Source organism: Pseudorca crassidens, chromosome 7, assembly GCF_039906515.1.
Source record: "Pseudorca crassidens isolate mPseCra1 chromosome 7, mPseCra1.hap1, whole genome shotgun sequence".
Classification (NCBI taxonomy): domain Eukaryota; kingdom Metazoa; phylum Chordata; class Mammalia; order Artiodactyla; family Delphinidae; genus Pseudorca; species Pseudorca crassidens.
In genome coordinates, this window is record NC_090302.1 from 1,991,411 (window position 1) to 2,016,769 (window position 25,359).

At 55.8% G+C, this 25,359-nt stretch overlaps 1 protein-coding gene and 1 pseudogene across 9 annotated transcripts in view; one reads left to right on the forward strand and one right to left on the reverse strand.

The window, feature by feature from the left end:
• CAMSAP1 (calmodulin regulated spectrin associated protein 1) overlaps positions 1-25,359 on the forward strand; it is a 54,408-nt gene that overhangs the window by 26,221 nt on the left and 2,828 nt on the right. Inside the window, exons 5-18 of one of the 9 annotated variants that reach the window (XM_067742682.1) lie at positions 1,156-1,236; positions 2,134-2,166; positions 4,403-4,544; positions 12,844-12,983; positions 13,071-13,167; positions 14,678-14,834; positions 15,292-15,383; positions 15,925-16,009; positions 16,635-19,014; positions 19,894-20,048; positions 20,166-20,374; positions 20,663-20,765; positions 22,193-22,311; positions 22,756-22,874. In XM_067742682.1, coding sequence (XP_067598783.1) covers positions 1,156-1,236; positions 2,134-2,166; positions 4,403-4,544; positions 12,844-12,983; positions 13,071-13,167; positions 14,678-14,834; positions 15,292-15,383; positions 15,925-16,009; positions 16,635-19,014; positions 19,894-20,048; positions 20,166-20,374; positions 20,663-20,765; positions 22,193-22,311; positions 22,756-22,874 — 3,912 coding nt within the window. Of the gene's footprint in view, positions 1-1,155; positions 1,237-1,942; positions 2,055-2,133; positions 2,167-4,402; positions 4,545-12,843; positions 12,984-13,070; positions 13,168-14,677; positions 14,835-15,291; positions 15,384-15,924; positions 16,010-16,634; positions 19,015-19,893; positions 20,049-20,165; positions 20,375-20,662; positions 20,766-22,192; positions 22,312-22,755; positions 22,875-25,359 lie in introns of those variants that run through there. The other 8 variants (XM_067742683.1, XM_067742684.1, XM_067742685.1 and 5 more) reach the window with 8 other exon arrangements.
• LOC137227267 (uracil-DNA glycosylase pseudogene) lies at positions 9,306-9,815 on the reverse strand (annotated as a pseudogene).

Consider the following 25,359-nt stretch of genomic DNA (forward strand, 5'->3'; position numbering starts at 1 on the left):
TTTTAAACATGCAGAAAAGTTGACAGAATTATACAGAGAACACCCTGTATCCACCACCTAGGTTCTACAGTGAACATTTTTTACAGTACTTGCTTTATCACTTATCCATCCATCCATCTATTCTAAGTCATTTATTTTATCTATTTGCTTCCTGGCTGCGTTGGGTCTTCGTTGCTGCACATGGGCTTTCTCGAGTTGTGGCGAGCGGGAGCTACTCTTCTTTGCAGTGCGCGGGCTTCTCATTGCGGTGGCTTCTCTTGTTATGGAGTACGGATTCTGGGCACGCGGGCTTCAGTTAGTTGTGGCTTGCAGGCTCAGTAGTTGTGGCTCGCGGGCTCTAGAGTGCAGGCTCAGTAGTTGTGATGCACGGGCTTAGTTGCTCTGCGGCACGTGGGATCTTCCCGGTCCAGGGATCGAACCTGTGTCCCATGCATTGGCAGGTGGATTCTTAACCACTGCGCCACCAGGGAAGCCCTAATTCATTTATTTTAAAACTTATCAACGTTGATTTTTCTTTTGTCTTTCTCTTTTAAAAAACAAATTTTCTACATTCTTGATTTGATGTGCATGATTTCACTTACCTTTATTCTTGTTTAATGAGAAGACATTCAGTTCTGTGGCATTTCATCTGATTATAGCTTTGACCATGTCCCCGTTAACATTGATGAGTGTTTTTCTCCACGCTATCACTTTATAATTGCAATTTTGATCATTTCCGAGCAGTTGTATTAATCGCTTACGAGTGTCTCATGACAGTTCTTAGCGCTCTTTTGGTGGTCAGGGAATGTGCGAGCACCGGTTAGGCTTCGGGGGTTTTCAGCCAGACCATGTTATCAGCAGCATTCGCTGATAGTGGCGGCGAACTCGGGCTGCCCGTGCACCGGGGACACTCGGCGCTGAGGCCGTCGATCCTGTCGTGAGGTGGAAAGCATCACGTGGGTGCTGTGGGGCGTGAGGGCCTTCCTTGCTCTCTGTGTCGAATCACAGGTCACCGGGAACCCATGTATTTCTGCATGCGTGTCACGGGTCTAAATATTACCTGCATCTAAGAGCCTGAGTTCAAACAAGTAAGGTGGGTGCTGGAAGGATGTACACACCACTGTTGGAAATCAATTTCAGTTGCCTTTTTAATGCATTTAATTTCTTCTACTTTAGGTAAATCTTAAAATGAGAGAGATAACAGAGAAAGAAGTTAAGTTAAAACAGCAGTTATTGGAAAGTCCAGCTCATCAAAAGGTAAAGGGTAAATTTCACTTCTCTGGAACGCACCAAGTTAGCGTTGCTCCCGGTTTAAAGAACTGTGTCTGTGTGTGCTCTGTGCTTGTTCGTTGTTCTTACCAAGCAGGGAGCGAGTGCCCTGGGCCCCGGCCCCGGTGGCGAGGGCGCGGTGGCCCACTGCCCTTTCTCCCAGGCAGGGGCAGCCTAGTGTTGAACTTGGGAGGGTGGGGGAGAGGTGGGAGGTGTCGGAAGCTCCAGAGGAAGGGACGTAGGGTCACCCGGGGTGAAGTCAGCGTGGCGGGTGGGGGGGTTGCCCGCAGCCAGAGGTCCCCTTGGAGCCCTCACAGACTGTGAGCCCGGTGTGGGATTCAGGCGGGTAAATGTCACGTGTCCAGTGAAATGAGCCACTAACGTCCTGTGTGACCTGATTATTATTATATTTTTTGGCCGAGCACGTGTGTGACTGAATCCATGTTCTTCAAACGCGTGTACGACGTGGCCTGGCCTGGGCTGCGGGCCCCTGGGCTGCGGGGTGAGCGACTGTCCCCTTGCTCCCCTCTCTTACCTGGACCCTGGGGATGCTGTCCGTGGGCACCTCACCCCGGCCACGCTTCCGTGAGCCACCCCCCTTCCTCAGATGGGCGTGGACGACTCGCTGAGCCCCTCCCCGAATGGCGGTTGGCTCCTGTCGTTTTTGGTGCCCGGCCCGTGCGGAGTTTCCAGAGTAGTCTTTGCTCCCGCAGAGGCCAGTGTCGTAGAGGTGCCTGGGAGCTTCCCCTGCGGTCATCTGCTAGCGCAGAGGGACGCCCCGCCTCTCGTGTGAACGTGGTGTGCAGGTGTGTGTCTCGTCTGTCCACGCGTGCGCCTGCCGCGCTGACCTCCTCTCCTGCCTTCCTTCCCTCGCCTCCCGAGCAGTCTCCCTCCAAGTGGTACTGGAAGCTAGTGCCCGTAAGTGAGCTCCGCGCGTGCGCCCAGCTGCCGTCCAGACGGCCGTCCCGCCGCAACCACTTGCTTCCATTACAGACTGCTCGTGACTGTTTGTCTGAATGTCCTCCTTGGTGGTGTTGTTGCATTTCCCGCGGGGCAGTGATGGCCCGGTTCTGGGCAGAGTAGACGGTAATGAGGCCCTCTGGAGCCCTAAGGTGCATTGTGTAGCCAGCACCCCGAGTGTGGTTTCGCCCAGTTTCTTAGGTAGACTTGCAGACAGTTTCTTCTTCGGACACATAGTTAACGTCTTTATGTGACGAACTTCAAGGTCAGTGACAGGCTGTATTCTCCTTTCTGATAGGTGCCAGCAGGAATGGCAAATCATCCAATTTGCTAAGTTCCCCTTTGGATTTGTCCTTCCTGACGTTACGGTCCGTGGTGATTCGGTCTGCAGCTCAGGCTGTGCTCCACCTGGGGACCTGTTCTGGAAGCAGGACCAGTTCGTTGCACTGTTTCCCACGGAAAAACACCTGGTGCTCCAAGTGGTGCACTTTAACATGAAGTTTGGAGAACAGATCTGTCTGAAGGCTCCTGTATTGCCTGGTCCTGTAGTTTAATTACTTGGATCAAATTATCCTCAGAATCCCACCATAAAGGAGATACTGTGGATGTAAAACTGTCAGTGGGATCTGCGTGAGCAGTGATATGGTCTGCTTTGTAGCTGATGGATAATCTTGCTTCTCTTTGAAATATATTAATAACAAAGAGGGGGTAAGCGTTTTTACGCATATTTACGTATCTCTTAACTTCTCGAAAACTGAAGGCCAAAGAGAGAACCGTTAAAAGCAGTTACGAGCTGTAGTGAGGACACAGTCAGAGATGCAGGTGTCCTCCCGGAAGCGGGGTTTCAGATGAGACTCGTGTAAAAACTGGAGAATGTGGCCGAGAGCAGAGCGCCTGTAGGTTTCCTCCTAGCAGTTGGCCACCGTGGCTGCCTGAGCGCATGTCTGGCTCATCGGTAGCGGGGTGACTGTTAGGCTGCTGGGGGTTTGGAGCAGGGTCCCCTCGAGGGGTGGCACCGGCTCCCCCGACCCAGGGCTTCAGCACTTTCCCTGATGCAAGCGCACACCATCCACCCTCAGCCGCGAAACCACCCGCTTCCCTGCATGCCGTGCTCGGCCCGCGCGCTGTCTGTGTGTGTGGAGACCTGGCCCGGCGTGCGCCTCGGGCTCTGCATGCGGGAGCCCCAAGGCTGGCCCCTGGGCACAGCGGCCCGAGAAACAAGTTAAAGTCCATGTCGAGGCCAGTGTTAGTGGCGTGCGTTGCACATGCACGGGTGAGGCGTGTTCTGTGCAGATGCCGGCGCTGACTGCCCTGCGCTGTGCTCACACTGCCTTCTTGCCGGGGCGCCTTCCTTTGGGTTGACTCTCCTGCACGGCTCGCGGAGGTCCATAGCGGGCAGCACGGGTGGCGGGTTTTCTCCCTCGAGCTGGCACTGTGTTCTCCTCCCCTGGAGAAGGCGCGGCTGCAGGAAATGCCAGGCTCACCTGTGCCACAGGACGTGGTCCCCTGGCGGCCTGTGTGTCTGTGCTCGTGAGCGAGGCCCAGCTCCAGGGGCAGTGCCCAGGGGCGCGGGGAGAGCACCGTGCACGTGGCTTCCTGTAAAGGCAGAAGCACAGAAACCTTGAAGAATGTCTGTTTTTTACAGCACTCAGGTTCCTGACGCTTCCGTGCACTGACGGAGGGGCTGGTTGACGGATGAGACGACATTCCGTCTAACCTGGTTTTGGGTATTTTCTCAAACTCTGTTAGTGCTGCTTCGTGTTCTTCACAGTGGCCAAGGTTAACGCTGCTAATCTGAGAAAAGTAACAGTAACGTGGGTCTTCCCAGCGTAGGCTGTTCGCCGTTTAACTTGTTTCTCATCCGCTGATGGTGCGCGGCCTCTGGCAGTGTAGACGTGTGTCCTGCTTCCTTGCCCTGGGTGTGCCCGGCCCTTTAGAGTGAGACGGCCGGGTGTCATTAGCGACTAACTGCTGTCACCCAGTGTGGCCACGAAGCCCAGTTCCCTGGATCGTGACATACGTTCCAGGCGGACTATGCAATCCAGACGTTTGGGGCTTTCCCACGTGATTGCCGTTGTTCTAAACGTCGTCCCGCAGGACTCCTGTTAACTCTAGATTTGACGGCCTGCCTGTGACGTAGGCGGCAGTGACGGCACCTCGCACGTAGTGACCCTTTCCCTTTTCTCCACCGCAGGTGCGCTACCGCCGAGAGCACCTGTCAACGAGGCAGCCACCCTACTTCCCGTTGTTGGAGGACCTGATGCGGGACGGCAGCCACGGGGCTGCTCTCTTGGCCGTGGTCCACTACTACTGCCCGGAGCAGATGAAGCTGGACGGTGAGTGGAGCACGTGCCTCTGGAATGGACCTGAGGCTCAGGAGGCTGTTAGGATGCTCTGATCCAAACAGTCAGAACACCGGGGAGTCGCCCTGAGTCCTTAGTGCCAACCGGGGAGGTGCAGAGGCGGGCAGCTCTGACGGTGGCGTGCTTGTCGGTAGCCTCCACCAGTTTTCTCCGGGGTGAAATGGGACTTTGAAATATTTGGGTAACGTGTTAAGTATTGGTGACTGTACTTCAGTCTCAGAACAGTTGAGAGCTCGTCAGCCCTACTCTAGTTGATCTAAAACATCTAGAATGTGGTTTAGGAAAATGAGTGCAGACCCGTCTGTTGCCAAGCCGTGAGTGACTCGTGTGCTTGGTGTTGGTATCACCGTGTCGTGCGTCTCTGAGGTGCTCACGCCTGGCCGCGGGGAGAGGTGCGGGTGATGCCGTGAGCAGCATGGCGCCGGACACCTGTCCAGGGCCGTGCGGACAGGAGCTCTGATGTAGGTTTTGCTGAGTCCTCTTCTTTCTGGGGGAGGGAGGTGTGAGGCCCGCAGATGCCCTGACCGCCGGCCGCACGTAGAGTGTCTGTCAGAGTCACTGCCGGTGCTGAGCTGACGTCGGTCCTGCTTCTGATCCAAGTGCAGAAGTGCTGGGTTTTGTAGTTTCTAAAGCACACAGCTGACCTTGAAAGAAAGGGGGGCTCAGGTTCCAGGAGGGGGTCTCCATCTGTGATTGAAAACCCCCAGATTGGCACGTGCTGGCCCCAGGTCCGTTAGGCCTCTGTCCCCGTGCGGCCTGGGCCGTGTGCCGCTGAGACCTGTAACCGGGGCCCTGGAAAGGACTGGGGAGGCTCCCCCGCGGCCAGGGAAGACCAGGAGGCTCATCTCGCGGCGGAGGCGGAGGTCGTTCCTGAGGAAGTGAGCTGCCAGGCGAGTTCGTTCGGGTCCAGGACTCGTTTGGCGTGAGTCAGAGCAGAGTGTTGCCGTGTGGGAGCACAGCCACCGCCAGGGTCCGCCAGACCCGCAGAGAAGGGGCCCTGCCACCACCAAGCCGGCAGGCGCCGCGGACCGACCTGGGTGAGGAAGAGCCCTGAATGCGAGCGCAGAGTGTTTAAAATGCCGACGTGTGGGGCGCTCGAGCGCGCGGGGCTCCCTCCCCTCGGCCCTCCGCCCGCTGCGTGTGTGGGTAGGCAGTCCTGCCTCGGGCTTTGTCCAGCCTGTCTCTAACCTGTCCTCCGGGGCCTCGAGACAAAAACAGCTACGAGGGACAGAGAGCCTGTGCTACCGAGGAAGGGAAAACCCACGGCAGGATGTGAGTGTCGAAGCTCATTGCACCTAATAGCGGAACGTCAAAACGGGGCTTTAAAAACGACAGAACCACAGGGTGGAGTGACTGGAGCCAGGCTCACGACTTGCCTTGCGGGACCAGGCTGAGGAAGCAGGGGAGGGCAGAGTGAGGCCAGAGGGGCCTTGAACACACGGATGCAGGCTGGGCCCAGTGCACCAGCTCGTAGGGGTCGTGCTCTTTTAAAACGAGGAAGCCTGGAGGCCTTTACAAAAGTGGGCTTGATTCAGGCCACGGAAGAAACCTCGACGGATTGCAGAGAATTGATAGTTCCTCACAACACAGTAAAACGAGAAGTCAGTAACAAAAACGTGCAGCGTATTTCTCCAAACCTTTAAAATTGTTAGTGCTTAGAAACCAAAGAAGATACTTCAGAATAGTTCATGGATCAAAGTAGAAATTACAGTGGAATTTTCTAGTGGGAGCTCTGTAAGGGCAGGCGTTTTTATCTGTTTGTTCACTGATACATCCCAACCGTCTAAAATAGCGTCTGGGACAAATGTGATCAGGTTTGTTGAATTAAATGGATGAACGACGTACGTGCCAGAACCCACAGGACGCAGCTCAGAGTGACGGGTGAAGGGAACCGTCGCCTCAGTGCAGTCTGGACAGTAAGGAATTTAAGAATTAATGAACCAGGTTGATCTCAGCGCATTCGAAAAGAACATAGAAATAAACCCAAAACAGCTGAAGGAAGAAAAATTAAGAGTAGTCTTTCCCCTCTGCTCAGAAATCACCCCAACACATGGAGGAGACAGGCTGAACTGCAGGTTCCGTCCTGAAGAGGACGGCCCGCCTGGGCTCTGGACAAGCCACCTGGTGAAGGAGCGGAGCAGAGGGGTGCAGAGGAGGCCAAGCCAGGCATCCCGGGAGGGCTCCAGAGCAGACGTGCAGGCCGTCTTTGCCGGGGTTATTCCGGCACGAGGAGCAGAGCATGGGAGGAAGGGCATAGGCTCTCTTTCCTTCTTAACATGGGTTGAAAATCCTGTGTAAAGTCCTAGAAAACAAGAATTGAACGGCTGAGCATGTTCTCCTGTTCATCTCAGGAGGCACAGACCAAGGTCTGTTAGAAGCCACTGCCCGTTTGTGACGGATGCCCTTGGCCTGCCGCTGACGTGCTCTGACCCCACAGAGGTTCTCGACCCCGGACTGTTGCAGTCAGGGGGACGGGCGGGGGTGCCGTAGCCCCAGCCCTGGCAGGGTGACTCTGTGCACCTGCCCCGCGCACGGTGCCAGCTCCTGGTGAGTGTTGGGACCCACAGAAGACCTGTCTGTAGTGCTGGGGAATAAACGCAACAAAAAGATGTGGGACCGTGGGAAAAATCGTGAACTCTGCCGTCGGGTGGGATTTAAACTATATTCTTAGATGCCAAGAAGCAGTATAAACATTGTGATGTCCCCTGATTGTTCATGCAGTTGTTGCGAGTCCTTTTTACAGAAACTGACAAGGGAATGTAAAATTCATGTGGAAGACTGGAGGCCAAAGGGACAAAATGGTTGTTTTGGAGACTTTATTTTTATTTTCGGCTGCGTTGGATCTTCGTTGCTGCGCGTGGGCTTTCTCTAGTCACGGCGAGCGGGCGCTACTCTTCGTTGCGGTGCACGGGCTTCTCGTTGCGGTGGCTTCTCTTGTTGCGGAGCACGGGCTCTAGGCGTGCGGGCTTCAGTAGTTGTGGCTCGCAGGCTTAGTGGCTCCGCAGCCTGTGGGATCTTCCCAGACCAGTGCTCCAACCCGTGTCCCTTGCATTGACAGGTGGATTCTTAACCACTGCGCCGCCAGGGAAGTCCTGCAGACTTTATTTCGATGTGAGTTTACTTTTACAGAGAAGGTGCAGGAATTGGTGCATACTTGTCCCCAGACTTTCCAGCCGTTACATCTTGTCACATTTGTGCTCTTTCTCCCTGAGCTAGTTGGGAATAACTGGAGAACAAACACATTCTTTTTTTTTTTTTTTTTTAACTTCAACAACCTTTTATTACCAAATTCACCCAGGGTTTACCCTTTAACCCACCTAACAGCAAAACAGCATCTCCAACAGGATCTAAGATGGAGGTGCACACCTAATAAAGATTGTCTGTTAAAAACAAAACAAAACAAAACACACACTTGAATAAGTATTTTTTAAAAAAGCAAAATTCGGGCTTCCCTGGTGGCGCAGTGGTTGAGAGTCTGCCTGCCGATGCAGGGGACGCGGGTTCGTGCCCCGGTCCGGGAGGATCCCATGTGCCGCGGAGCGGCTGGGCCCGTGAGCCATGGCCGCTGAGCCTGCGCGTCCGGAGCCTGTGCTCCGCAACGGGAGAGGCCACAACAGTGAGAGGCCCGCGTACCGCCAAAAAAAAAAGCAAAATTCACCAGTATTGTAAAAAAAAAAATTCCCCAAGTGATTTCAATCCAAAAAAACCAAACTCCAGCGTTGGCATCTGTGCCGGCTCAGAAACCTCAACGCAGGATGCACCTAACAGAAAAGCATTTCCTCTTAAAAACAATCCACCTGTCTCCTTCCTGTTCAACGTGCACAGCTTATCCCTAGAAATACCCAATAACTGCGCAAACAGGACCCAGTCACGTTCCCCGGCCTCTGCCTGTCGGTGGAGGTTCCCACCAAGGACTGTTCCTTAGCGATTTTCACCTCGACTACAGTCAGGAAATTGACCCCTAATTTCTGAGAACTTGCAGAATGTCCTCAGGCTTCCTGGGGGCTCCGTGAAAGATCGCGGGTCAGTGTACCTGACCGAGATGGGAATGCAGGCTGGGCGAAGGGGGCCTTTTCCAAATGAAGACACCCGACACCTTCAAACCTGCAGTTTAACCTACCAGGTGAAAACTAGTAGCAGCTGGCCCTGCCCAAAGAGTGCTGGTCTCCCTGCTTTACCCATAAAAGTAGTAACGAAGAAGAGGAGAGTCCAGCGTGTGTGACCTCATCTCCCTGCCAGGAACGTGGAGCCATGGGCGGCGTCCTCCAGGCCGAGGTCTCAGGGGAGCTTTGCCACTTCTGGCTGCTCCTGGCAGCCTGACTCATGGCTGCCCCGTGGACACTGTGTTCCCTTGTGCAGGGTGCTTAAGAATTACCAGGGAGGGGACTTCCCTGGTGGCACAGTGGTTAAGACTCCACGCTGCCAGTGCAGGGGGCCCGGGTTCGATCCCTGGTCAGGGAACTAGATCCCACACGCATAGCTCAACTAAGGGTTCGTATGCCACAACTAAAGAGCTGGCGAGCCGCAACTAAGGAACACACGTGCCACAACTAAGGAGCTCACCTGCTGCAACTAAGACCCAGCACAACCAAATAAATAAATAAATAGATAGAATAAGTATTAAAAAAAAAGAATTCCCAGGGAAATTATGTTTTCAATTTGATTTTGTCACTGACGGATACTTGGATAGCAACTTCTAGAAAACTGCTCAGTGGACCTCTCCCGGGGTCACGGTCACAGATCCTTCCAGTTGACGGGCCCTTCGCTGGCCTTGGGCAGCAGCGCGTTGATTTTAGAGAAATGTCTGCACCCAAGGAGCCCTCTGTGCACCGACAGCGGGGAGGGATGCGTGGTCTGTGGCACTGCCTTTCTCCTGAACGTAGGAGCCCCAGAGCCAGAGACAAGGCCTCTCGCAGTTGGATTGAGCCAGGATGCAACGGTGCCGGTGAGGTGCTCCCAGCCTGTGTGAGAACTGGCCTGATGTGCTGGGCGGTGAGGGCAGCAGTGAGCTGGAGAGCACCTCGCTGGCCCATCTAGGTAAACCTCCGTGACCAGGATGAACAAAAGCGTCGTGTCTGCAGACAGCTCTTCATAAGGGTTTCCCAGACTGCGCGGGTCTGGGCCAGGTCTCTGAACACTGAAGCAGAACCCGTGGGCTTGATGGGGTCCACGCCGTGGATCTTGTCCCAGGGTGGCGGCCTTCACATGTCTCAGGTCGCAGGTTTGGGTCCGTGTGAAGACTTGGTGTGGGGCTTGCTGTGGTCTTCTTTCTTTCTTTGTTTTTTATATTTATTTATTATCATTTATTTATTTATTTTTATTTGGTTGTGCCGGCTCTCAGTTGCGGCAGGCAGGCTCCTTAGTTGTGGCCTGTGAATTCTTAGTTGCGGCATGCGTGTGGGATCTAGTTCCCTGACCAGGGATTGAACCTGGGCCCCTGCATTGGGAGCGTGGAGTCCTAACCACTGTGCCGCCAGGGACGCCCCTGGTGTTGTTTTCTTCTGTCCAATCCAGGCTCTGGCCCAGCATCACCACCCTGTTGAGGGTCCCATCTCTGCTTCCCTGTACCTGGAGCTGAGTCCCAGCCTTTCTCAGCCCTTCTTGCCCTTGACGTTTTCCAGGCATGCAGGTCGCTTAGTTGGCTGCCTGTCCCCTGTTTGGCTTTGCCCGGCGTTCCCTCCTGGTGGCCTTCAGGGCCTGGGTTTCCAGCAGGGATGATGCCGCAGGGATGGTCCCTGGGTTCAGGTGGCGTGCGCTGGCTTCCTCCTCTGAGATCACCGCTCTTTGCTTTATGACCGACTAGTGATCGGGGAGTGGCTTTGGTCTCTCGTCGCGCTTTCACCCCAGCATTGGCATCTGTCGGGAGTTTCTAGCTCTGCTGCTTGTTCTCTGGTGGGTCAGCACTCCTGTGCAGAGGGCTGCTCTCCTCTCCTCTGTCGTTATTTATCCGCGCGGTGATTTGTATCAAGATGGCCTCGTGGATTCTTACTTTACTCAACGGGTTATGATCCATGACATTCATTGTTCTCTTGCTTTGTCCCAGATTTCAGGCAAGTTGTGATTTTGAAGAAGAGGAACATGGGGTACTTGCTCTGCAAAGACCAAGTTTTGTTTAACTTTACATCCGCTAAGTGCAGGGGAGCCATGCAGAGAGGTCCGAACAGTGACTCTCTGTGGGACCCCAGTGCCTGGTGTGGCCCACGGCTGGGCAAGGGGGACTGGCCAGCACAGAATGTGGGGCAAAGCGCCATCTGTGGGGGGAGATGCAGTGAGACTCCACCCCACATGAGCCAAACACTCTTCCTTGGATGAAAGACACAAACCGGAAAAGCAGAATTTTAAAACTTCGAAAAGAAAATAGAGGAAAATATTTTTATGACATTGGTGTTGGGATGGATTACTTAACTTACAAAATAGCCAAGTAATAGAAAAGATTCCTGTGTTTAACCATATTAAGATTCACTGTGGTGACAGAGGAACATCACAGACAAAACTCAGTGGTAAAAGCCGTACCCATGAGGAAGTGTTTGCAACAAATGTAAATGGACAGGGGACCGTCACACAGTTGTTCTGTAACCGTAATACAAGAAGAATTCCTACAAATCAGTGGGAAAAGGATGAACAGCCCAGAGGCAAAACAAGAACAGGTTTCTCCCAGAGGAGGAGGCCAGGGCGAGCCCGCAGCAGCAGGGGGCGCACCACTGCAGGAAGGCAGAGCGGGCCCAGCGGGGTGGCCCGGCTGAGAGGCCGGGGGTACGGCGGGGCGGGGCGCGGCCAGGCGATGGTCAGGTGTGGGCCGCGCCGCCTGCAGCCCCTCTGGGAGGGCCGCCAGCGCAGGCGGCGTGCAAGTTTGGCTTCTCTGGCATTTTACGCACTAGTGAGAATTGTGGAATCCTAAATCGCTGTTAAAGTGAGTGACTGAAATCTGCCCACAGCAGCGGAGAACTATCTGGAAACGCAGTTCCGAGTTTGGGGAAGATAACAGGCTGCAACGTGGTAGGCGGTCTGTTGTCATGAATGTAAATTGAAGACAGCCAGGTCGGCAGCGCACTGTTGATATGATTTACGGGCAGAGACCATACGTGGTAAAGACACCCGCACGAGCCAGGTCCCGGGGCTTGAGGAGAGGGGTTGCCTTGGGGGGAGGCGGGCTTCACCTCCTGTGATGCTCTGTTACTGAAAGAAAGTAAGACCTGGATCGGAGAAGGTGTGACGTTAATGTTCGTCCCATCTGGGGTGAGAGGACACGGGAGCCTGTTCTTTACATTTGTCATGTTTCATAATCTGAATTTTAAAAAAGAAGCATTTCTTAGCAATATAAATGTGCACAGTTACTCAGCTTCGAGAAGTTTTCTCTTGAGAATTCATAGTGCCGGGGCGTCGCCGCACAGGACAGGATTCATACGTGGATCCCGGGTGCTGTGAATCCCGTGTGCGCGTGATTTCTGAATCGCTGAAAATGATTTCTTCTTAGGAGTAAAGTTATTTTAAAATAAGTGGTGTTTCTCAGTCCTGTTTATTTATTTACAGGCAAAGCTAAGTCATCAGGATAGCTGCCTCCAGTTTAGTCTGGAGTGGTATCTAGGTGTTCTAGTGGTTCCTGGCTGAGGGCGCGCCCACCTCCCCCCACGGAGCCCGCTCAGTGCCCAGTGTGGGTGTCTGCGCTGGAATTCTCTGGGTGAGGGGCTGGCATCCTGCAGAGCAGCGTAAAATGGGCAGTTGTTCTGCTACAGGTGCAGACAGCAGCAGAGGAGGACTTGTGCTCTGCACAGCTCCTGAGTTTTGTGATTAGCAGTGTTCCCGTGCTTCCCTGTGGATAAGCCTGACACTTCCTGTTTTATGCTCCCCTCCCCCAACCACGGAGATAACCTCCCTCGAAAGGAGCTTGGTTAAATGTTAAGTGGCCTTATGCCGCCAGGTCCTTTATAAACTGAAAGGTGATTGTTACCATTGCTATTGGAAGCCCAGTCTTAAAAGTTCGGGTAATTATTGTATACTTTTTAGATGCTAACAATTGAATTCAGGTCCTGGAGATTTCTCCTGTCTTTTTCTTGAGTGTTTTCTTTCTATGTTTAACATTATTTATGATACTTGTTGTGATGTTTAAATCTGTTAATGTTACTACCTTTTTAAATATCACCTCTACCTTTATTTAAATTGTTTTTCAGTTGAAAATTGTATGTATGTGTACACACACACACGTATGTGCGCACACACACTTATGAAGCAGAATGTCTTTCTAATAAATTGCAGTTTTCTTTTTATCTGTTAGATATATGCTTGAAAGAGGTGACGTCGATGGCGGACAGCCTGTATAATATTCGGCTTCTGAGAGAATTCTCAAATGAGTATCTGAACAAGTGCTTTTATCTCACTCTAGAAGATATGCTGTATGCTCCCTTAGTGTTGAAGGTAATAATGACTTATTAAAAACGTATTTTTAAAGCCCTGTGTGAATAAGCTCCTCACTGTGTCCTTGATTTCTCGTTTTCCTTTTAGCCAAACGTTATGGTTTTCATTGCTGAGCTCTTCTGGTGGTTTGAGAATGTCAAACCAGACTTTGTTCAGCCCAGGGATGTCCAGGAACTGAAAGATGGTGAGTGACAAACTTTCCGTAAGTGACGGCTGTTTCCTCTAAGGGAGTCGAGGCGCAGCACTCAGAAGGTGCGCTTAACTGGTTCCTGGTTTTTGTACGACAGTGGTGTTTAAGTGGTTTCTTTTGGGAGGACAGAGCGTGTCACCGTCTGGGCCGCTGTCTGGTGCGCCGTGGTGGTCACGCACAGAGCTCCTCCAGACTGTGAGCTGGGGGTCCGTCCTGGCCCTGTGGCGTCAGGGTCCAAGGGCGAGCAGGAGACGTTGGAGAGAAGGTTCCAGGTGATTCTGACGGACCTCGGGCAGGAAGTGCTCTAGTCCGTGATGCCAATCCTCACCTTCCACAGCTTTGGCTTTTTTGCCCCTAAAACAAGGCAGAAAAAGATCTGTTTTACCACAGAGTAAAACGATCTGCCAGCCTTGAGAATCTCCAAAACTTTAAGAAGATGACACGGGAGAATGTTTTCACGTCCTTGGCATTTCTTACAAAGAATATAAAAATCTTAGCCACAGAGGCAGAGATTGGTAATTGGCCACATTAAAATGTAGACCTTGTTTTCATTAAAAGATGATGAAAAGAGTAAAAAAAAAAAAAAAAAAGGAAATCAAGTAGCTACCAGGGGTAGAAGATCCTTGTCGTATACCTACAGCAGATACACAGTGTCCAGAACATATCAAAAGAAGAAAAAGACAAACCAATAAAAAGAGCAAAAGACTCGAACAGGTGCTTCGTGAAAGCAGGACTCCGGGTGCCTAATAACATCATGAAAGGATGCTCAGCCTTATCGGGGATTAAAACAGAAGCGACACACAGATACACCCCCGCCACGTCGGCAGAGCAGATGCCCAGACGGCCAGGGCTCGGGGCAGTGGCCAAGGCGTGCTCCCCTGCCCCTGAGAACCTCGGCGGCTCCCCTCACGTAAGACCCCTGGGCAGTGAGCGGTCTGGCTCTGGAGTCTGGTTCCTGTTGCCGGGACTGTCCCTGGCACTGTCTTGGGCCAGCCTTCTGGGGAGCAGCCTCAGAGACGGGGTCCCTGTTCAGACGGGAGCTTCGGGCCGGACCTGATCTCCTCACCTGACCCCACGGGGGCCTGAGCTGAAGTGACCACTGAGGTGCTCAGTCACAGGCTGGGCTCAGAAGACCAGGTCTTTCTGCAGCTGAGGCAGCTGCCGCCTTGAGGGTTTGGCCGGCAAGGCGTCCTGGTGGCTGCACCCCCGGGGCCCCGGCGACGAGGCCGCTTGTTAGTCGTCCAGACGCAGCCTCCAGTCCCGGTGCTCGCTCTTCTACTCTGTTGGTCTTTTGACCTTAGTACTCATTTTGGTATAATATCTGTCGTATTCATTACAGAATACTTACTTGTTGACCTTGAAACCATTTTAGTTTTTTGGAGAAGTTTTGGTTTCAGGTAAAAAAAAGTTGGGTCTTTGGTGCTTATAAAAACGGATTTATTTTAGAGTCTTCTTGCTAGTGTTGTAAGTGTCAGTAACTATTTCTATAAAATTGTTTCTGCAGCTAAATCAGTATCGCACCCGCGAAGCACTCGGCCTCCTGTTCCCATCTCCAACGCCACCAAGCGCAGCTTCCTGGGCAGCCCCGCGGCGGCGAGCCCAGCCGACCCGCAGCCCCCCACGCAGCTGCACCCCCTGCACCTCGAAGAGCCTGAGCTCTTGTAAGTCTGTCTGCTCTCGGGACAGAGCCGCCACCCGGCCTCCCTCTTCCTGCTGGTTTGCAGTTCCCGTGGGGATTACCTTTTCTCAGGGGTGATGGCAGGCCTGTGCGGAGTAGGTAGTGAGAGGGCCTCCTGTGGCCCCTGCTCCCCCGGAGGCGAGCAGGGTAGCCTTAATGCGAACTTGAACTTACTGTGAAAACTTGAAACCTGTTGTATTACAGGCCGTAACCGGAGGTCAGTACGTCCCCTAGCTGCAGTTTGGATGTTTATCCCAAATTTGAAGTTCTTGGCACATTTTTGGTTCATTTTTATAATAATTAATTTTCCCAAGGAATCTGTGAACTTCTTACAGGTTGGTGTGAATTCATGATGGTCTCCATAGCTTCTTACGCCTTTGTTTTTGAACTTGAAGATTGGTGAGGTAGTGATTTTTCTCTCCCATCCTTTCTCTGTTTAGGGGGAAAGGGGCCTCTGCCTTTAGCCCATCGCATCCATTGTTGCCACTGAGACAGAAACAGCAAAAGACAGTGCAGGGAGAGGACCCCGCTGGTAAGGAGCGCCGTCTCCCCTTTGCCGGCTGTTTCCCATCCCTCTCGCTGGAGTTCCTTAATATCATGGCTCTCAAAATAAATAGACTCACCATGGCGTAGTAATGTTAGTTGAGAAAACTGTGGCAGAGCTTGTTTTGATCTTTATTGACGTACCTTAGAATTCATAGTCGTTACAGTGAAAATGTTACTGAGACATAAGGAATCACACGGAGCACACAGAAAATTACTGTTGTCTTTTGCGGCAAGAGCTTATACGTTGACATCTGCTCATTATCTCAATGGGCGTTGACGTCATTTAATTGATATCGACGTGTAATTAACTGATTATTTTCATGACCGTGATCACGGTTGAATTACACACTGCCTGTTATCGAAACTATGAAAAATGTTTGTATTGTGGTTGCTTGCTTTCCTTAGCAGTTTTGGTGTACTGAGTTATGGTGCATTTCCTTGAGAAATGGTTATTATAGTGACAGAATTTCAAATGATATAAAATCAGTTACTTAATGCTGAACATAAACTGTTTCCTCCAACTGCAGACCAGCGACACCGATCTAATTCCTTAACCCGAGTCGACGGTCAGCCCCGAGGGGCATCAGTAGCGTGGACAGAAAAAAAAAACAGGTGACCCACCCGCGTTTCAAATACCTTTCTACTTGACATGTTCGTTAGTCTGACAGAGCAGTGCCCCAGACGTGGTGCAAGGGCCCCTGGGGCCCACGGAGTCCCTTGGAGGTCAGAATTATATCCGTAACAACGCTGGGATGTCACTACTTTTCCCATTCTCAGGGCCTTGCCAGGTGTGGGACCACAGCAGGTTGAATCAGATCAGACACGAGCATGCAGCCAGATGTCAGATCTGCAGGAATGTGAACGATCCCACTGTTCACACTCCGCACTGGTCTGTTTTAGAAAATATGGCCACTGCTCATGTGATAGATTTCTCACGGGAATTTTTAATCATTTTAAAAGGATCTCAGCTTGAATTTCTGAAGTGACAAATATTGATGAATAAATAAAACCTCTTTGGGGTCCCCAGCATCTTTAAGGGGAGCTGGGCCAGAGTGTCTGAGAGTTGCTGGACTGAAAGGCTCTCTGGTTTTCTTTTGCCCGGGAGAGGGTTTGTTTAAGTCTCCCGTGTGTAAGATTTGGATTCTCTCTTCTTAACTCGCGTTCTCGTCACTCACGAGCTTGCGTAGCCTCTCGTGGGGACGTGGCGTGTGCAATGGCTTCTTTCCCCACGTTGCAGGCCTGCGTCTCAGCCAGCGCCCTTTGCTCTCCATCACGCTGCGAGCTGCGACGTGGACCCAGGCTCTGGCGACAGCGTCAGCCTGGCCCGCTCCATCAGCAAGGACAGCTTGGCATCCAGTGTCATTCATCTGACCCCGCAGAACCAGCCCCAGCCCGCAGCCCTCAGGACCGATGGAAGAAGCCTCCTGAACAATGTCAGTATTGAGGACGAGGGTGAGGAGCTCCTGGCCATCGTTAGGACGGATGCGGCTCACCAGGGTGCCGAGCCCGGCCTGATGGCAGGTGCCAGGTCTCCCCAGAGGCTGGCGGATGCCTTAGAAAGTCAGCCCGACAGTTTCTTCCTGGAGCCGCTGATGCCGGCCGTGCTCAGGCCAGCCAAGGAGAAGCAGGCAGTCACCAAGGAGGATGAGTGCGGAGAGGGGCGGCCGAGGGGCTTCACGTCCAGGAGGTCCGGCGAGGGCCACCAGCCTCCTGGGCGGAAGAAGGCGCCTGGCAGTCACGTCAGTCGAGACTTGAATAGGACTTTCACCCCCATCTCCTGTTCAGAGCTTCCCATGGGCTTCGGCCCCGCGCCCACTGAGGCGGGGCCGCAGGCAGCGGGGGACGCCCGTGGCGGGCCTCCGGCCGGCGGCGTTTCCAGCCTGCCGTCTTGGGGACTGCCAGCCGACGGCTTCTTCCTTCACCTGGGCAGAGCCGACGAGGACGTGGAGGGCAGGCTGTCCGCGAGCTGTGCGCAGAGCCCCTGCGCCCTTGGCCCGGAGGCTTGGGCCATCCTGAGGCAGGACTCCGACTCAGACATCACAGACCTGGAGGGGGCCGAGCAGGCCTTCGCCGGCGAGGACTGCCCCGTGCTGGGGGCCGGGTACGCTGGGGAGGAGGAATCGGCGAAGCTGCAGGAGGACCTGAAAGTGAAGGAGCACGAGGGCAAGGACGACGCCAGCGGCCGCTCCAGCCCGTGTCTGAGCCAGCTCAGCAGCGGCTCCGTGGCCGGCGGGAGCGTGAAGATGACCAGCTTTGCCGAGAAGAAGCTTCACAGGCTCAACAGCTGCGAGACCAAGTCGAGCACGAGCAGCTCCCAGAAGACCACGCCCGACGCCTCGGAGAGCTGCCCGGCCCCGCTGACCACGTGGAAGCAGAGGGGCGAGCAGAGCCCGAGCTGGCAGGGCGGGGACCAGGCCAACCTGCTGGCCTCCGAGCTGGTGCAGCTGCACATGCAGCTGGAGGAGAAGCGCCGGGCCATCGAGGCGCAGAAGAAGAAGGTGGAGGCGCTGTCGGCGCGGCAGCGCCTGAAGCTGGGCAAGGCAGCCTTTCTGCACGTGGTCAGGAGGGGCCGGGCCGACGCCGCCCCTCGGCCACTGAAAGCGGGGGCCTCGGCGGGAGGGCACTCTCAGCACAACGGGGACGACCTCGATGGCGTGTCCCGGGTAGGAGACCTGCTTGGCAAGGAGGAGGGCAGGGGAGACCTCCTGGGGCCCCCCGACCTGGACGGAGAGGACCTGGCTCTGGTCCAGCAGCATCAGCGCAAGGACCCCGCCGCCCTCCCCGAGCTGGAGCGGAGCAAGGCGCTGTCAGCGGTGCTCCTGGAGGCCGTCGAGGGCGTGGACGTGGGCGTGGACCTGGGCGAGTGCGACCTGTCCATTGAGAAGCTGAATGAGACCATCAGCACGCTGCAGCAGGCCATCCTCAGGGTCTCCCAGCAGCAGGAGCAGCTGCTGCTCGCGTCCCCCACGCTGCCCGCGCCGGGCCCCAGGAACAGCTCCCAGGAACCCAAGGTCAAGGGGGCCATACACTTTGGCGAGCCGCTCTCGCCGACGGCACTGGCCGGCCACCGCAAGGCCCCTCGGCTCGGTCCGGGTCGGAATTCCCGTTCGGGAAGACCGGCCGAGCTGAAGGTGCCGAAGGAGCGAGCGCAGGGTTCCTCCCGAAGCAAGGCCCTCACACCTGGTGTCGAGGCCGCCCCTCGCTTACGGTCCTTCTCTCCCCGGACGCCCTCTGACCCGGGCTGGGACGGGGTCGCTGACCCTGGGAGTGACCCCCACGAGGAGTGCTGCTTCGCCGGTTACAGGCTCCACGATGAGAACAACCAGCGGACATTTGTCTCGGCCTCCCCCAGGGATGCCAGCGTCACCTCAGAACAGATGGGCTTCAGGGAGGCTCTGGAAGACGGCGTGAGGGGGGCGGGGCTCGCCGCCCTCAGCGGGCCAGGAAAGGGGGGCGCGGCCCTGGACGGGCCCCCGAGGAGCAAGGCTAGCCTCATCGAGGTGGACCTCTCCGACCTGAAGGCCCCCGACGATGACGGGGGGACGGAAGGCCGCCACAGCTCCGCGGACCTCGCCAGCGAGGGCGACCAGAAGCCGGGGGTCGGCTTCTTCTTCAAGGTAAAGCGCTGGTGGCATCTGTGTCACGTGGCGGGCGGGCGGGCACGTCACCCTGGCCTAGTCGTGAGGGCGTCACAGAGAACCTAACCTCTTCTGTGGAGGCTGAGGAGAGACGCATGCGGCTTCATGGCCGCGTGGGCTCCGCAAGGACCCAACTCGCCCTAAGCCGCTGGGAGCGCCTGCTTGCGGGAGCCTGGCCGTGCGCCAGCAGACCTTGACCTTGGGCCCTGAAATGGGAGTTCTGACTTGTTCTCGTGTGTCACGAAATGTTTTTTTGATGGTTTTCCAACCGTTTAAGAGTGAAAAAGCATTCTTAGTTCGCAGTCTGCAGAACAGGTCATGGGCTGCACTTGGCCTTTGGGCCAAGGTTTGCTTCACCCCGTTAGAGTCCCGGTGGGCGTAGAAACTTTCGGAAACGTTTTTGTTTCTCTCAGTGCCTTTCTTGTAGCGTTTCCTTCAGGAGACAGCAGTGAGTTGTGAGGTCCCCTTCTGTCTTGATAGCGTCTCCTTTTGTCCTGGCGCTTAGGAGGTGGCTGACACACCACGGAGCTGTGAGGGCCGTCTTCTCAGGAGACACGCACGGCCTTTGCCTGACGTTTGTGCTCTTAAATTGGGAACAGACAGATGACCCGTCTGGGTTTTGGCTCCTGTTGTGGAGATACAAGTGCAGTTTTTAAGGCGAACGGAGTTCAGTGCCAGCAGACTAAATGCTTCTCCAAGGGCGCGGTTTGACTCCCGTTTGTATCTTAGCGTGTCTATAGAGAGACGCTCACCCATCAGTTACGAGGAGTAGGAAGCGTTTCATGTTCCTGGGGTGCGTGGAGGGCCGGGGGCGGCAGTGCTGGGGACCCTCAGGGGTCGTGCCCGGCCCCGCTGTAGGTGGCGTCTGCCCTGCAGGACGAACAGAAGGCGGATGACGAGCTCGCCAGGAAGCGGGCGGCCTTCCTTCTGAAGCAGCAGCGCAAAGCCGAGGAGGCCCGCATGCGGAGGCAGCAGCTGGAGGTGGAGGTCGAGCTCAGGAGAGACGAGGCACGGTAGGTGGCCCGGGTGCCCGGCGGGCGCCGCACGCGGTCGGCGTGGCCCTGTCTGTTGTCCCCTCCCGCGGCGCGGCGCTGGTGTGACCAGGGCGTCCTGGCCGCTCCTTCCCGCAGGCGTAAAGCGGAGGAAGATCGGATCCGCAAGGAGGAGGAGAAGGCGCGGCGGGAGCTCATCAAGCAGGAGTACCTGCGGCGGAAGCAGCAGCAGATTCTGGAGGAGCAGGGCCTGGGGAAACCCAAGTCCAGGCCCAGGAAGCCGCGGCCCAAGTCCGTGCACCGGGAGGAGCCCGGCAGCGATTTGGGACCCAAGAGCACCCCCCCACGTGAGCGCGCGGCGCGGGGCCCTCCCCCTTCGCGGCCCTGAGCCACTGTAGTTCTCCCGAAGCCGCGAGGCTGGGCTGCAGGGGGCTCTCCCGTTTCACAGAAGGGAAGGTTGGGACTGAGCGCTGGGTCCTCAGGTGGTGGGAGCCGTGCGCGCGGGGAGGGTCCCAGCCTGGGGCCCCGCGTCCCGCTGGCATCGGGCCCCCAGCTCTTTCTCCTGCTGCACAGGTCAGTGGCTGGCGGGCCAAACACGCGTGTCATGAAAGCTTGTCTTGTCTTGTCTCTGGCAGCGGATGACCTGAGCCGGGCCCAGTCGGGCTCCAGCCTGTCCTTGGCCTCTGCAGCGACCACAGAGCCCGAGAGCGTGCATTCGGGGGGCACGCCTTCCCAGCGGTAAGGGGCCGGGGGCCGTGCGGCGGGACGCCATGTGGGCAGTGGTTCTGTCGCTGTGATGTTGGTGCAGTTTCAGACGTCCAGAGCCGTGGCAGTAATGTCACAGGACCTAGCTGCCCTTCACCGAGGTTCACCGATTAGCGAAACGTTTCGACGTTTTTGTCCTCTGTCCCCTGGTCCTCCCGGCCCTGCGCGCGTGTTCGTTTTTATCGTTTACGAGTAAGTTGGTGGCATCCTCTCTATCCTTAAACGCTTTGGAGCGCACGTTCTCTGAACAAGGACGTGGGCTTGTGTCACCACAGTCATCAAACCAGCACTGCCATTAGGTCCCCAGTCCACGCCCGCCGTGGCCGATTGGCAGAGTGTCCTTGAGAGCCCAGGCCCGTGCGGGGCCGCGGCCGCCCTGAGTCACTGTGTCCCTTCTGTCCAGAGCAGGCCGTCGCCCTCCTTTGTCCTCCCGGGCCTTGACGCTTCTGCTGAGTGCGGGCCGGTTATTTTGTTGCCCGTCCCCCAGTGGGTTTCCCAGGATTAGGTCCAGGCTGTGCACGTTTGGCGGGAACACCCCAGAGAGGAGGACGTGTCTTTCTCAGCGCAGCCTGTTATGTGTGTCACTTTGACTTGGGTTAAGGTGCTGTTTTCCCACGGGTGCTGGAGAATTTCCCTTTGTGATTAAGGAGTAATTTGGGCGGAGGCCTGGGGACCCTGTCGCTGGCACTGAACGTCTGCCCACGGGCCTCAGCGGCCACCTGCACGGGTGGGCTTGGCCTCCTGGTAGGCAGGGTCCCCTCCTGTCCTTCATCCTCTCCGCACGTCTGGTGGCTTCTTGTCGCCGGGGCTTTGTGGAGGACACCTCCCGGGGATTCTGGATTCTGGTTGGAATTCTGTCCAGGCGGTCGGGTACTGGGGTTGGACTCAGACGGCGCCCGCACCTGCCTCTCGTGCATGAGCGTCTATGTCCCGCTCAGCGGAGACGGCCCTGCAGGGACGCGGCTCAGGCCTGCCAGGGATTGGAGAGTCAGTCGTTTGAGACCTGCCGGGGTTTTGGACTCGGCCCTCTGCCCGTCCTTCCTTCCCGGGGTCCCGTCCCTTGTCTGGCAGCGGTGCAGATGGCCCAAACCGGGTCCTCTGGTTCCCACGCCAGCAGGGCTGAGCGTGAGGGCGAACCTTCCCTGATGAGGTCATTCTGGTGCCCGAGGTGGGCGGGGTCTTGGTGTCTTGCCCCGAGTCTGTCATCGTGTTCTCCAGGGAGCGCACCGGCTGCGCTCCCCACTGTTGCCGCCAGCCTCCTGCCGCGGCCGATGGCCCTTCGTGTGCCGATGGTGCAGCCTGGCCCGTTTCGGGGCAGGATCCCTCCAGCCGGTGCCAGTTGCGGGCGAGAGGAGGCGTGCCCGCCGCCCTCCCAGCCCCGCCCCCGTCCTCTTCCCCAGCAGAGTCGAGTCCCTGGAAGCCTTGCCCATCCTGAGCCGCAACCCCAGCCGGAGCACCGACAGAGACTGGGAGACGGCGTCCGCCGCGTCCTCCCTTGCGTCGGTGGCCGAGTACACAGGTGACGGCCTCGCTCTCTGTGGGGCGCGGGCACACGGGCGGGGCCTGGTGGGGGGGCGGGGCCCGGGCGCAGTGGGTGACGCGCCCTTATGTCTGCACAGCCCACGGCTCACTGTGGCGTCCTGGGCACTTTGGAACCATAGGCTTTTAAAAATTACTCTTTCTTGGTTTCTTTTTGTTTTTAATCAAAGAAACCAAAATTGGAAAGGGAATAAATTATTACTTACTGTAGTCTTTTCCTTAGTTTATTTAAAATCTGTAACTTAGAATTCTGTCACAGATTTGAAGTGGCTCTTCCCATTTTCAAAAAATTACGAACATCCCTAATTCAGCCTGCCCGCTGCTTGGTTCTACAGAATTGCCGCCTTTCTTGCGTGTGTGTGTGTGTGTGTGTGTGTGTGTGCTGTGAATATTAATTTTGCAAATCTTGGCCTGCTTTTCGTAGGTCCCAAGCTGTTTAAGGAGCCTAGCAGCAAATCCAACAAGCCGATTATTCACAACGCCATATCCCATTGCTGTCTGGCCGGAAAGGTGAACGAACCGCACAAGAATTCGATATTAGAGGCAAGTATCGAATTTCACCCCCCGTTTTTTATGTAGGATAAGGGTGTTTATAAATGAGGGCTCTTTCTAGAGGAGAGCATCCCGATTGTTGACACGTGAGGCTGCTGTCCTGCACGTGTGTGACTCGTGTGTGAGGACACGCAGGACACTCGTGTCCCAGGCCCTCGCGGTTGGGACGGCCCCGCGGAAGAGCGGGATTCAGACCAGCGAGACGGAGGGGGCTGCACTGGGGTCAGGGCTGGGGGTCCAGGGCAGGCCCTCTGGGGCGGGGCAGTGGCAGTGGGTGAGATTTCTTGAGTTAGTTTGAGGTGTTGAGGGCAGGGTGTCTGCGGGGGGGGGTCGGAGGTGGTGTCGGGTGGAGACAGGAGGGACCCCAGCTCTGAGCTGGAGAAGTGGGAGTTCGGGGCAAAATGCTGGTCGTTTCTGTCCTGTTGGGTTGACTTGTTTGCTCCCCGGGGGCGGCAGCCCTCGGTCACTAACGGTGAGTGGTGGTGGCCTCAGCCGGTAGAAGATGTGGAAGGAGGGTCCAGGTCAGGACTGCGTGCCGTGACCTCACTGACGCCCCGGCTAGGGGCAGCGTGTGGGGCGCGGGGCTCCTCTCCACTCACGTGTCACCGAGCTGCTCCAGCCTCTGGGCTGGTCCAGGAGCAGACAGACGCGAAGGCCTGGCTGTGGAGCTGACGGTCCCAGGCACGAGGCGGCCCCGCGACAGAGCAGTCGCACGAGAAACTCTGGAGGCCGGCGGGTCTGCCCGTCTGTGCTGTCACAGCGTGAGGACAGCCACAGACTGACCAGAGGGCGGCTCGGTCCCCAAAAACCTGTTTACAAAAGTGGGTGGTGCTGATTCTGGCCGCGGTCTGGAAAGAGTGAAAGGGGAGCAGGACGCGGGCCCGAGGGTGGCTGCAGTGGTCAGTAGGCTGGTCGGTCAGTGGGTCTTACTCGAAGGTGTCATTTGAGCAGAGGCCTGGAGCGGGGAGGGTGCCCCGCAGATCTAGGGAGGCGCACGGGCTCCAGGTGGGACTGATCCCCTGGTTGGGGCTGGAGCGGGGAGCTGGGGGTCAGAGGTCACGAGGCAGCTCCAGTCGGGCCTCTGTGGGCCGAAGGGGACCTGGCTTTGCCTTGGGTGAGGGGGTGAATGCAGCTGTGGGCAGAGGACAGCCGTGAGCCACGGCCTCCTGAGCGGCTGCCGGCAGGGACGGGTGCGAGAGGGTGGAGGCGGGGCCGTGGTGAGCCTGCGGAGGGTGGGGCCCGGGGGCCTGGATGTGTCTTTGCGTCTCTAGTTCTGTTCACGTTTGAACGGTTTTTATGTCATTGAAATCAGTATTATACTTGCAGCTTTAAATTTTGCTTTTTCTTCTTAATTTTATAAATATATTTGTTTATTTTAAAAAACAACAAGCCTGTTAGATTCTGAAAAAAATAGTATCTATTTGTGAAAAATTAGTTTTCTAAAACAAAAACAGTGAGAAGAGTGGCATTGTTTTACATCATACGAATCTTTTTAGCTCCTGGCTACGCAGAAGACAGCTGGGTGTGACCCGCTTCCGAGTCTATCTGTTACAGACCACGTGTCCCGTGGCCGCTGGACAATGGCATTGTACCCTGAGGGGCGGGTGAAGAGGCAGATAACGTAGTAAGCAGAGACCCGGAGAGGGTGTCAGGAACCCTGGCCCATGCTCAGAGAGCTGCAGGGGTAGAAAACGAAACTAGACATTTTCAAGCACGAGGAGAATCTGTTTTAAAATGTTTTTGTGTTAGTGATTTCTTAGAGTTGAGCACACGGTACGGCAGACGCTGTAACAAGCACTGACGGTCGTGCCTGCCTCAGGTTCTTTTGCGGCAGCGTTATCGAGAGATCGCTCACGCAGCGTGAGGTCCCCCCTTCAGTGCTAGTTCAGGGCTGCTCAGTCTGTCCCCAGGCGGCGGCCGTCACCAGTTAATCCCAGAAGCTGCCCCCCGCAGAAGGGTCCTGTACCGAGGCCGCTCCCCGCGCTCGCCCCCGGCGCCCGGCCCCACAGGTCTGCGGTCCGCTCTGTGTGTTCGCCTCTTCTGGACACGTCCCGTGAAGGGACTCACGCCTGAGGTGGCCTCTCGGGGCGGCTTCTTCCGCTCGGCGCGATATTACCGAGGTTCCTCCGAGTTGTAGCGAGTGTGGTGGCGCTTTGTTCCTTTTTGTGACTGAACAGCTTCCCGTTGTGCGTCTGGACCATTTTGTTTATCCTTTCACCTGCTGATGGACGTTTGGATTGTTTCTACTTTGGGCCGTTACGAGTAACGCGGCTGGAAGCGTTTGTGCGCAGGTTTTACGTGCGTGCGTGTTTCAACTTCTCTCGGGTGTCTAACTGAGAGAAGAGTTGCTGGGTCGCGTGGTAACTCTGTGTGACGTTTTGAACCACTGGCCGACTGACTGGCCGACACAGAGGCTGTGTCGCCTCCCCTCCACCCGCGGAAAATGAGCGCTTGCTTCTCCGCACCAGCACCTGCG